Below are 12,987 nucleotides of genomic sequence, written 5' to 3' on the forward strand. Positions count from 1 at the left end.
CTTGTTATTGTTTAATTTCATTTTGTTCATTGTAACTGCGTAAATAAAATAGTAACTATGTAAATAGGAATGAAAAAAACCATTGTAGTACTTTATTCTTTTTCTTCTTGCTTTAATTTTACTTTTCATTTTTTATTTTTCAAGAAATTACCAAGATAACAAGTGATATGTTAATTATGATAAGGCGAATGTTGATCCTCAATCAGCAATCAAAATTTATATTCTTTCTTCAAAAAAAAGAAAATTTTTTTTTTCTTGAATAATTCATTCATTATGATAATAAAATGACATAGTAAAACTAATGAAATAATGAAAAGAACTGACAATTTGCTTTATAACAATAAATAAGGGGAAAAATTTTCTTTTCTTTCGAATCCAATAAAAGTTACAATTGGCAGTGTTTGAATATACATTTTTCATTTTAACAGCGCTCCTGAATTTCACCTGCAAACGAAAAAAATTTGATATCTTATTAAAATAAGATGTAATATTTTTGATACATTGTAAATGTAAAAAAGAAAAAATAAAAATTACCAAAAATATTTAGAATTTCAGAAACTTATTTTATGATGCATTTGGGACATTTTCGCTAGATTGTATCTTAACTAGATTAATCGACAAACTTTTATATTTCAATTTTTCATTTAATTTCAAAAATTTTTAAATATTCAATTATACTAATGAAGCGTTTTTTTTTTTCAGTTCTTTGCAAAAATCATATAATTTTCTATGTTTTTTCTAAGTTAATTAATAAGTGCTTAATTTTTCAAATTAGTATTATTTCGGCATGCTATTGATAATTTTTACTACTGCTTATTATCAATTATCGTATACTATTAATTCCTGCTATTAAGAAATCTCATATTGACATGTTTAGGTTAATTAAATTTATTTTCAATGTTCCTAATTTCATTATTATTTCAAATGATGTTGTGGGATTAACCACTGATTAACTATCAGATTACTCCTTAATAAGCTGAATAAATGAATCATTGTGCAAATAAATAGTCAAATAATTAATTGAATTATATATGTATATATATATATATATATATAAACCTTCTTTTAGGCCAAGACATTTGCCCCATTCCTTGATAGAAATGTTACCATCATTATTGATATCACAATTCTCGAGAAATGGTTTAATGCATGATTCCATAGGAATGACAGGTGCTGTGATGGGAATTAGTTCATGATGTGATACATGCTTATCATGAGGTTTGATATCCAAATCACAGAACTTCCATATTACCGGATACACATGCTTTTTCTCATCATCAGATTCTGCTTCAGCGATTAATTCTTCCCATTCCAAATTATGCAATTCTCGTCGTTTCTTCATTTCTCGCATTACCTCCAAAAAAGAAAAAAATTTTTTTTTAAGTTAAAATTTTATTTTAAACAAGAAGAAAGTCCTAAAAATTATTAAAATGGATATAAAATAGTAACATGCAAAACAAAGATTGCGTTTTACCTTTTTTTAAATTTTCAACTGATCAACATTTTTTTCCTTCTATTCTACATGCTAATAAAGCTTGTCATTTCTATTATAAGTAAAAACAAAACATTTGTCTCCAAATTATGAAAAAATTTAAACACTGTTTTTGATTTTGAAAAAAATCAAAAGCTAGCCGACAAATATTGACTTTCGAAATGAAATTATCATCGTTTCAATGATTCAAAATGTTTCAATTTTAAGCTGAGTCATGTGAAATTTAGTTTCAATAGGAATAGAACAACAACTGCTTACATCTTTCTTGAAAAAGTCGTCAATTAATGTTTGATAAATTTTATTAGAATGATCAACTGAATTTGAATTTCCATTTTTTTTTTTGTAAAATCATTTCTTTAGTGTTTATAAATGATTTAATAAACAATTTGTTTTTCAGATATCTTCTACAAAAATCTTATTCTATTGGATATACCTGGAAAAGCCAGTCAGCCATTCGTGTTGGAAATTGTACCATCAATTCGTCAGTGCATGGTTCAAGCTTCTTGCAAGCACCCAAATATTCCAAATGTACTTTTGCATTAACTTTGTTCTAAAGAACAATTATTATTTACTTACTAATTGATTTCACCGATCAAATATTGCATGAAAGTTTCACAGTTGTAAAACACAGCGCATTTGGAAATGAATTAGTTCAAGATATAACTTTTAATACATTTTACTATGATTTAAGATAATATTAAGGTATAATTTCAGTAACTTAAGTAAGTAATTTCATAATTATTAATTAAAAAGTAAATTTATGTTTCAGTAAATAGAACATATGCTTATAAACGAGTAAATTTGAAGTATAAACATAATCCAGTAATCAGCATGAAAAAAAATCAAAAATTTTATTCAATCTTCAAGTTTTAATAATTTTTATGTGCTTAAGTTGCTTAACTTAATTAAGTTGATGACATTGACTAACTTTGCATTCTTTAAATTTGTGTTTACAAAGACATCTTTCGCGATACAGTTCGCATAACGATGAAAATGTTTGGTTCATATTACTGCAAACCTAAAAATATTACTTTTATGAAAATTTATTTTTAGATTTTGGGAATCATTTTGGATATTTCTAACAGTAATATGTGTTTCCAGTTATCCAACAATTTTGAAAAAGCAAATATCGTACTAATGCCAAATTAATACAATAATGTAGGTAGTTAGCAGTTTTAAATTTTAAAAATTTAAATTTTACGAGAGATTTGAATGAAACCTGATCAAGCGGATCATCATCCATTAGTGGACATTTCGAAATGCATTCACAAAATGGTTCACCTTTTTTGTCTATAACGCATTCTTTACCCCATCCACAAATATAATCCTCACAAGGATTGTTTTGTATTACTGGTGTTGTTGAAACTTAATAAATATTAAATTATTTTCATTTTTTACGTGAAAAAGAATTACTTATGTTTGCTTCAGACAATTAAACTAAACCTTCGAATTTCCAGACTTAAATTAGTTTAGGTAACAAATCATTTCTTCAGTGCACATTTTAAAAAAAAATTGAGAACAAACGGAAAAAGTAAACAGTCGTGTTATTGCTATTCGTGTCACTTTGAGTATATTGCGAAAAGAATTGTTGAGAAAATCAAGTTGAAATTGAATCATATCTCCGCTAACTTCTCTTTTTATCATCCAATATAATTTTTGAACATTAGTCGCATGTAAGACTATTTCAAACAAAAAAAAGAAATTGAGAACAAATTTATTGGCGATGTTTTTTTTTTTTTGGTATGTTGTAATAATTTTATCTTTTTTTATTTCAAATAATTTTTTGAAATAAGTGAATGAACAAACCAAGTTTAGAATCTTTAATTGGCTCTGTAATCTGCTCATCAATATTTTCCAATAATGTTTCCAATTCATCCCAATCATTTTCTTTCTTCTAAAATTTTGGAAAAAAAGTTTTTTCTTTAAAGTTTTTTGTGAAATCTCTTTTATTTAATAACCTTTACCTTCTTTTTTAAAGAAAAAAAAATGTTATTGTATAGGAATAAATTGAAATATATGCAATAGTACGAAAAAAACGGAACGATTCAAAAATATTTTAATCAAAAGAAAAATTCGGAAAAAAAGCCATTAAAAGTAAAAATGAAGCTATTAGTGTGAGGTAACAGTTGGCTAATCATTTTAGTACCAAAGAATTAGATAATGAATTAAAACGACTTCTTTTTAAATTTCCTAAAAATAACAAAACTGGTTCTAAATTGATATTTCCAGATTTTTTATAATAGCATTATGTTATACTTCAAAAATAAATCTGTATTAATTTTCTTTAATTATTTTAAAAGCAAACTTCACTTCAATATTTAAAATAAATAGCAAAAATTTGGTTTGTTAAAAAAAGAAAAACTTATGCTTTAATCATTCATCATCTTTTTAATTGAAGAAAAAAGCAGCTTTAACAATGATTTACAAAATGAGGAAAAACTTTCCTTTTGACAGTAAAAAATAAACATTTCAGGTCAGAAGTTATAATATCTCTTTTGCACATAAGAAAAAAACATTAAGACTAGCCATTTTTCTCTGTTTTATATATTGAAACAGCAAATGAAAAATGACCTTATGCTGTTAACAAAGTGCAAAAAATTTTTAAAGTGTAAACATGTGCGATTTAAAATTTAATACTTTTTCTTTTTCATTTTTCGATATCCAATTATCTTGTTGGAACTAATTACAGTAGTGGGTAGTTTTCTAAATCATTCTGCATTGTTACCACATTTAAATCAAAATGTGCAGTTTAGAAATTAACAGAACAAAAGGGACAAAAATTTTCTTGAAAGATTCAGTTCAAAAAAAAGTTCCTAATTTGATCTGCATTATCGATATCTAATATCAAATTTGAAGAATTAAGCTATAATTAAAATTATGAAACAAATCAAACTAAACTTCTATTTTATTAAAGTAAAAAATTTCAAATACGCTGAAAATTTGATCAAAAAATGAACGATAAAAAAATCGGAAAAATATTATTGGAAGCACCTCTCAATATTATTTGAAATGTTAACAGGTACGAAGTACGAATATTCCAGATCTTATCTTCTCAAACTTTTTCAAATTTGAAATTTGATTTTAATTTATTTCACATAAATTTCTAAATAGTATTATTAAATACCGGAAGAATTTTTTTCACCACAAAACATTGCAAAATCTTAGTAATAATACCAAATAAAAAAAAAGAAAAGTGCCCATAAATTTGTTCATAAATTCATATATTTGATATATATTGCTTTATATTCAAGTTACAAATTTTTACAGATATATCTATAGTAAACGTAAGAGATTAAAGCTATGTGTAAGAATGAAAAAGAAAATTTTAGATAAATGGAAAAGAATGAAGAAAATTTAGAAATACCTTTTTGCCAGTTACAGTTGAAATGATAAGTAATAAAATGCCAAGATGTAGAGGAGCTACCACATTCATTACGTCTGTTTGAGCTAAGTAATGGGGAAGTTTGATGAGCTAATTGTTAAAAAAGATGCAAAGAGATCTGACAAATCTCTTTCTTCCTCACTCATTCATTTCACAATCTTATCTATTCTTCGTTCTCATTCTCAACAATTCCTCCACTTTTAAAGCTAGTTCAGTTAATCAAACTAGACAAAAAAGCTTTTTTTTTGTCTAGTTTGCCTATTCAAAAAATTCAATCCACGTATATGAGCTCTTCACTTATTTCATTGATATGTGTATACAAACATACAGTTATCTTTTTCCTTAAGCATATAATAAAAAAAACTATAACAAAGGACCGAAACTACAATTCGAGTTCAAAATTTTACGAATCCTATTCAAATTAGCAGTGGGTTTTCTTTTTCTTCTTGGGGACTTCGTTTATCACTTTAAATTTAAAAATACAATTTGTCTTGAAAGCATCTTCTAATAATACTGTAAATTTTAAATGGTAGATTTAATCCAAGTTATTCCTGGATTTGTTGATGGGTCAGCTGGAAACTCCAATTACCATTACACTCAAGATGTTGATGAGACTTCAAATGTCGACTGTGCTATTACACTATTGCTGAAATCCTCTCACACATTGCTTAAATTTACTTCCTTCAAATGGCCCAATAAATTCAGGACTTTCTTCAAGACACCCATATGATATCTTTGAAGCTCGTTTACCCACTCATACCCACATAACCATGTTTGAAAAACTCTTTTAGAGATTATATCTCATACTGAGATAAAAAAACCAATGGATCCGAAAAACACCCTCTGAAGCGCAGCAGCATTTACAGATATTGCAAAAACTAAAATTTCCTCAAATTCTGTTGGAATTACGTCTGTGAAATTATACTAGTTCAGAAACTTCCATTCTTTTCCTGCAAACAAAAATGAAAATTGTATCAAATATGCTATAACGAATTCAAATAAAAACTTTACTGGCGCAAACACGAGAACAGCATGACCATACAATAATAATAGTCTTTTCATAAAATTCTGTGAAAAGGGCACCACGAAGTTACCACACTAAATGAATTACTGATCGCTAATTTGGATACATTCTATTGCCTCTAAAAAACTTCCCTTATGTTATGGTTTACAAACAATGAAGACTGACTCGTATGCGTGTAACAAGTATCATCATATGTTAAGATAAAATGAGCTTTTTTTAAAACTCAACAACACGGGTGGAAGTTCAAGCCAATTCCGTATTTATGTCCTTCACTGAATGACGCCATTCCAAACTGTGATGAAAGCGTCAACTTTAGCTGAAATTTACATGACCACTTAATGCCATATTCATCATGAATTAAGCATGTTAAGAATGTTCCAAGAAAAATTGTAAAAAAATTGAAATCATTACTTCGTTCCTTCAAACTAATTTCCTTAGAGACATCTCAACTAACTGATTTGCTAGATATATTTCATACAGAAATAAAACCTTCCAGAACACTTGGATGTGTATAATAACTAGTGAGGTACAATGACAAGCGTGTATTTCATGCTATGCTATGGTTGATAGGTCGAAGGCATACATTTGAATCAACTTTCCTTGAAAAACAAACCCTTTTTGAGAGGTGATGTGTAAGTGCAAAAGCAAGTTTTGAGTCATGATCGACTTTGGCTTTCAGTTCTAGATCCTGTGTAGGACAGTATTTCATAGCTAAACCGAAACGAGCCCCCGGTTCACCTGTCATCCAGCTAAACATAGCACCAATTTCCAAATTCTGCAAAAGAAAGACTTTCAGAAGTCACGAATGCAATAATTTGTGATCTAAGAAATTAATGGAAGTAGATGCAGCTAACAAAACCCCTTTTAATGTAAAGAAATTAGTTACAAAGAGATCACCCTCGAAATCCCTTACAGCACTGCACTGATTAGCACATTAACTCTAGCAAGCAGTTTGCTCACTGTCTAAACATTGTACTCTCTAAAAAAAAAAAAAAAAAAAAAAAAGTGTTGCTCACCATCTCCAATAGAAACTTCACTTTCATTCAAAACAACTAAATGGAATGTCGCACCACAGATTATTATATATCATTAACAAATCCATATAAAACAAAGAAAAAAATGTAATAACATGAGCAACACTGTGGTAGAATGAACCGCCAAATTCTCGTGCATCGTTCACATATGAATGCAAAACATAATCTGTTCCTACTCTTCCAAACGCAAAACTAAGACTCTGCAAAAATGTTCTTTTTATATTTCACGAGCACTAAACACAGGACCGTAAGGGACGGTGTCAGAAATTAATAACTGCGCTACCAAGCAATTCAGTGGATTTCAAAAATGTATTCAATTACTAGTACCTTGACTTGACTGCTCGAAACATCAAATGCGCTCTGTACTCCCATCAACCACCCATGCAAACCAGTGACTCCAGAAAAACTGATATGTGGACCGGTATCCAAACCAACATCAAGATTACACTAGAAAAAGGCAAATAACACCAAGATAGCACTATTCTATAATTTTGCGCTGGGTTAAAGGAAATGAACATATGGAACAACTGCACAGCATATGTGACAAAATGTTCAATGCTGAGTACCGATCTAAGAAATACAAAATATCAAAGCTTAAATAAGCAGTTCAATCTTTAAAACCCTCATTGGATATGAAGAAAGAGGTGGGAATGACCAGCAGCATACAAATGTATATTAGTAATATTGCAAATTTGCTACCATTTTTTGAATGAACCACAACAGTTCAATCATCAGCTACTGGAAACACCAAAGTTCAAAACTACGAGAAAAAGAATGCACCGTGACATTTCTGTTCACCCACTCAGCCTTCACTCGACCTGATCGCTTGCCATTATGTGGAGCATACCATGAATCTAATGTAAGTTTTAAACCACGAGCGAAGCGGTCCTGTATTTCGACAACTGTACCCAATAAATTTTCCGTATTCCATTTCTCTGTCAGAACCACACCTGGAATTCAGTATTTCCTTATTTACATACAAAAACTGAATATCAAACAAATAATCAGAATAGATATCATTTACGAAGAAATTGCATATTTAAAAAAATTGACTCATTAACACCCGAATCACCTATTTTAATTAAGTTAACATAACCAAAAATATAACGCACCCAATACATATACATATTCAAGTTTAGTTATGGAAGTACTTCGCGCATAGTAGCACGAGCAGTTTTTGTGACAGCTCATAAAACAAGAATTCACTCACCATACGAAGGCATACGATATTTAACGTCGAAATTTCCAGCAAGCTTTCCTGTAGCAACAGTGTGTACAGCAGCACTAGAAAACTCAACCTCCTGGTTTTCACCTGATCTCGAACATGCATCGACTCGCAGAGAGCCAAAGTCTAAAACAAAATGTGAAAAATCTGCCAATGGCGAAATCAACGAGATAAAACAAAGAATGGTAGTTTTTATGTCTAAAAAAAGAATTTTTCTTCACCTGCTTACAACTCTGAATACCTGAACCTAACATGTATTATTTGCACAAAAACAAGTGAGCATAAACTGATGATACAGTGTAAGACATACAAAGGATTAAAAATGCATACTTACTTCAATAAATAATATATAAGTTACACTGAATGAAAATATATAATCTGAATATACAAATGATTATACCGCATGTACAAAAGTTACACTGCTTTTCGAGTATCTGATGCAAAGGGATTATTTGATGTTTGAGGTAAACATAGTGTTATCATATGAATGGAGACAGTAAACTTACTATATCCCTTTGTGAATAACTCCCTGGCTGCTTTTCCAAGATCAATATAGCATGGATAGAACATCGTGTGATAACCTGAAATAAACATCATCTAATGACCACAAACCCTCAACCAGCATACAACACCACTCCACCCTGTAACCCCAAAGATACAGAACAGTACAGACCACTGTCAATTCAATTTGTAAGCCAACAAATACGGTCCACTTATTCCGAACGCTCTCGCTGTGAAATGATGACGTCCTTCTCCTTGTTATTCTTTCATCGTTCAACTGATTGTCACATCGGAACATTGTTTTACAACGTTTATCAATATTCCATACCTTTCATTGTGACATATATGATTGTATTTTACAAAATTATATTTAACTGATAATATAAATAAGCTTTGATACGATATGACAAGTAATGGCTTCGAGATGAAGTGATGGATACATGCTAAAGTTTCAGAATTTAATGTTGCAATCAGTAGCTTGGAAAGATATATGATTAGTTTGATGTGATAAACTAGTGATGTTATCAACTCTGAGAAGGGTTCAGTGCAGGCGTTTCGATGATTTCGAGCTACGGAAATGGCTGCGGCAACTTTCAGTACCGAGACGGGTCTCTTTAACGGCTGTTCTCATCCTCTTTTCACTCTATTTCATTATATCTTCGTCAACTTCTGTGCCTTATGTCTCAGAATCTAAGAAATGCCTCAGTGAGCGTCTGAATGCTTGGAAGACTTTTGAAAACGATAATTTTCTTGCTATTTCCAACAAAAAATTTGGATTCATCGGCAATGGGTTAGTTCTATTATTCTTTCATACTTACTTTTTAAATTTTTTGAATGAATAAATGGACTATGTATGTTAAATATGACTTTTGGTCGGATTGGTGTATCATCATTTATTAAAGAGCAGCAATTTGTTTAACAAGAGCTCTTTAAGGTTTATCGGAATAGGTAGCGATGGAGAGTTGCGACTAAAAACATCTCGGGTTTTATCAGTGCGAAGTGCCTTTTCTCCTATTATTGATGCAAAAATTCAGGATTCGGAATCGTTTGCTGAAAGTTATATAAATGATTATCGTGATGGCACAATCATCACTGTTCGATGTTATCGTATTGTACTGGTTTTGATCATTGATTCTCCCACTTATATTTTAACCTGTTTTGTTTCAGGAAGTCGTTTTATAAAAGTTATTATATCAGTACATCTTATCAGCCTCTTATTACAGAAGGACCAATGTATTTGTACTACGCAACGTGTTTATGCTCATCGAAGAAGACCACATCTATTGATCCAGGAACTTCAGGCGACAAATCCATCGGTAACTATTCTGTTACGCTAAAAATTTCAGGCAGATCTCGTTTTACTTATTTTTGTTTCCTTTTCAGAATGGTGATGTCGAAATTGAATTGTCTGTAGAAATTTCGAAATATTGGACACAGAGAAAGAGGTTTATTTTTTAGATTACTAAAGTTTGCAAGCACTGTCTGCTGCTTCTTAATAAATAACACACCACTGCATTGTGGAGTGCATTAAAGCACTGAAAAGTTTCTTTCGTATGAAAAATGGCAACATGATTTCGATAGAAAAGCCATTGTTGAAGACGTGGAACGTGGATGAGTAAAGTCAACATACAAAAATATTGGAATCTATCTCGTCAAAATGTGCTATAAATTTCAGTAATAGTTTAACCGATCCGGTATATACGCGTTATTTCGAGTCGGATGGAACAAATACATTAGCTGTTGTTGCTTGTACTAAAATCCCTGAAACCGTTACGGTCGAGCAGAAGCATGAAATTTCTTTGCGCTTTCTCTGTGTCATTAATTATATTTCACATTCACTCATCGGAAAAAACAAAAATACTGAGTTACGATTGCTGAATGAAGGTATTACCAAGGTGCGTTAACCTGTTCTGACATTTTATGTTAAAAAGTTTTTTCATTTGACATGTTTTTTTTCGGAGATTGTCCTTATGTAGAAGGCGTGAACAATTCTCCAATGGTTTTCGATTACTTCTTTTTTACTGCATTTCTGATTACAGTTCGTAATTTTTAATTTATTAAACATAAGGAGTATTAAGATATGTTATGCATAGATAGTCTCAATGGAATGTTCTGAATGTTGTGTTGAAAGCAAGATATTAACCTATTAAGGTGGTATAATACGGATTTTAAGATGGCATAAATATAAAACAAAGTGATATGTTTGGCTGAATCTAATTTTGCGAAATATGAAGCTTTGGTAATTGATTCATCCCAAGTACATGCTACTGTATTTTCGTATTTTCAGGAATTTGCAGATTACAGTTTACTGGATGGAACCCTTCTGTACCGCGAACATTCAGCTGCTTGGCAGAAGGTATTAAACGATTGCAATGCAGTCCTGAAAATTTTGTGTTGTGATTGCTGACTGAATTTATCTCTTTTAATACATGCTTTTTAGCTGAATACAATTACGTTTGATATTTCAAAATCTCTGGCTCCAAATGCTCTTAATGCTAACGAAATCAACGCTGCACGTTATGTACTGCTATCAAATATGCGTGATCCAATATTGGAAATTGGAATTAGTATAGAACAAAAGGAGGTAGATGTCTTTATTTTTTCCTTTATTCAGACGAATGAGAAGTGGCAAGTATAATGCCGTCATATTTTATTATGGAGTAGTAACTTTAATATTTTATGAAATGTACCATATATTCGTAGATATGAAGAGATTATCTATGTTCAACTGCATATGCATTTTTTTTTAACTCGCCATCTATTTTAGGCAGCAGCAGGATCAAGGAAAATAATAGATATGTGTTATACAGGGCATTCAACGCTTCTCGTACCTTCCCGTCTATGGAGGAAATCCGATAATGTCAATGAAATTATTGAAACAATGAATATCTGGTTATTAACACTGGAGAAGCGTGGCTGTTCTGGTCTTCTCAAAGCTGGCGCTAGTGGTCTTGCCGAAGCATTTGTCCTCAGTCTTCTTGCATCCAAGTAAATTTCTGTTTCATAATTGTTTTTTTTTTTCTGCAAATATGCTAACGAGATGTGAATTTCATGACAATCTCTTCCTAAATCGTTCCTTTTTTTTTTAAAGATTTTCTCATGGGCATTTGGAAGTAGATATTGATCCAGCTGATTTACTGCGAGAAATTACTGTTAAGAATTTATCTTATTCTCCTGACACAAAGATTTCAATAAGTGTCCATTTAAATAGTGGTAATCGACCTTATTTCATGATCTCATCCAATTCGCAGGTTGGATATTATTTGATTCATAATATTTTAAAAAATAATATTTCTAAAAAAAAATAGCATTTTGATTTCAGTTTGTTTTCTTGATGAAAAGAAAACATGGATTGACTGAGTAGCTTAATGATTAATACCGCTACACTTTCAAGAACTCTATGCAGAGCTTTTCTGGTGTTCAAATGCCAATTTCACACGTTTGTATTTGTCTTAACCAGTTACCTATTATGTTTCAAGAATTTTTCAACTTTAGGTGTTCGCATGTGATGCAGCATGTTTAAATCATCCGATAGCTATCGGACGCTCAAATGTACATATTCCGATCAAAATAACTAAACCAGCTACTCCGATTTTATATATTTCACATAACAAAAACCATCTCGAGCAACTGCGAGGAACGATACATGTTGTTGAGGTAGTGCTTTTCTATGTTACTGTTCATAATGTTGTTAAAGGTAAGAAATGGGTTTTCAGAAATCTACAATAGTCGAAAATTTGGTTGGCAAAGGGAAATCCGAAACAGTTAACGAAAACTATTTTTTTGTACTCAATGAATAAAATTAGTCATTTCAACCGTCGTGAAATAGAAAGCCAATACTGCATTAGCAGTCAGTACATTATGCGTTCTCATCCTTTTATTTATTCAAGATTTTAAAGTATTTTTTCAATGTGTGCTAATTCTTTTGTAGGAAGAGGTGAGCTTGTTAGAAACAGCAACAGACATTAGGTTTGGTACTGAAATGATTTTTTACAAGATTATTTGTTCTAGGTTATGGATGCTCCAGCTCATGAGCTTGGATTAATTGCACTTCATAGACATGGTCATCGTTTGGGTGGTCTTCCAATAATGTTTTGGCTAATGCTTGGTGCTTTAATGATTATATTCCATTTATTCCTTTTCAAGTTGCTGTATTCAGAATGGAAAAAAGGTGACACAATGCCCTACAATTATTACTTGCGACAGCGTTATCTTCGCAATCACTAAGTCATTACATCGTGAAACGTTACATTCCATCGAGGAAGTTATCCATGTTCTTTTTTAATGTATTATTTATTTTTCATTATGATTAGAATTTCTTAGAAATGT

At 30.6% G+C, this 12,987-nt stretch overlaps 3 protein-coding genes across 3 annotated transcripts; 1 reads left to right on the plus strand and 2 right to left on the minus strand.

Moving 5' to 3' along the window:
* Positions 1 to 421: 421 nt before the first annotated feature.
* On the minus strand, positions 422 to 4,925 carry Bma-ost-1 (SPARC precursor, putative; the record flags this gene model as incomplete). Its single annotated transcript, XM_001897749.2, has 7 exons — positions 422 to 444; positions 1,060 to 1,354; positions 1,926 to 2,042; positions 2,421 to 2,510; positions 2,712 to 2,857; positions 3,299 to 3,386; positions 4,857 to 4,925. 7 exons carry the CDS (start codon positions 4,923 to 4,925, stop codon positions 422 to 424), a joined length of 828 nt encoding a protein of 275 aa, XP_001897784.1.
* Positions 4,926 to 6,121: 1,196 nt separating this feature from the next.
* Positions 6,122 to 8,727, minus strand: Bma-vdac-1 (putative voltage-dependent anion-selective channel, putative; the record flags this gene model as incomplete). Its single annotated transcript, XM_001897748.1, has 7 exons — positions 6,122 to 6,214; positions 6,512 to 6,673; positions 7,028 to 7,132; positions 7,260 to 7,379; positions 7,713 to 7,882; positions 8,143 to 8,283; positions 8,664 to 8,727. 7 exons carry the CDS (start codon positions 8,725 to 8,727, stop codon positions 6,122 to 6,124), a joined length of 855 nt encoding a protein of 284 aa, XP_001897783.1.
* Positions 8,728 to 9,176: 449 nt separating this feature from the next.
* Bm2281 (protein C17H12.2, putative) lies at positions 9,177 to 12,885 on the plus strand (the record flags this gene model as incomplete). Its single annotated transcript, XM_043074271.1, has 11 exons — positions 9,177 to 9,448; positions 9,593 to 9,770; positions 9,882 to 9,974; positions 10,042 to 10,103; positions 10,334 to 10,553; positions 10,946 to 11,014; positions 11,099 to 11,242; positions 11,426 to 11,646; positions 11,750 to 11,909; positions 12,154 to 12,315; positions 12,670 to 12,885. 11 exons carry the CDS (start codon positions 9,177 to 9,179, stop codon positions 12,883 to 12,885), a joined length of 1,797 nt encoding a protein of 598 aa, XP_042930205.1.
* Between the last annotated feature and the right edge of the window lie 102 nt (positions 12,886 to 12,987).

The sequence above is a fragment of the Brugia malayi genome (assembly GCF_000002995.4).
Source record: "Brugia malayi strain FR3 genome assembly, contig: Bm_v4_ChrX_scaffold_001, whole genome shotgun sequence".
Taxonomy (NCBI): domain Eukaryota; kingdom Metazoa; phylum Nematoda; class Chromadorea; order Rhabditida; family Onchocercidae; genus Brugia; species Brugia malayi.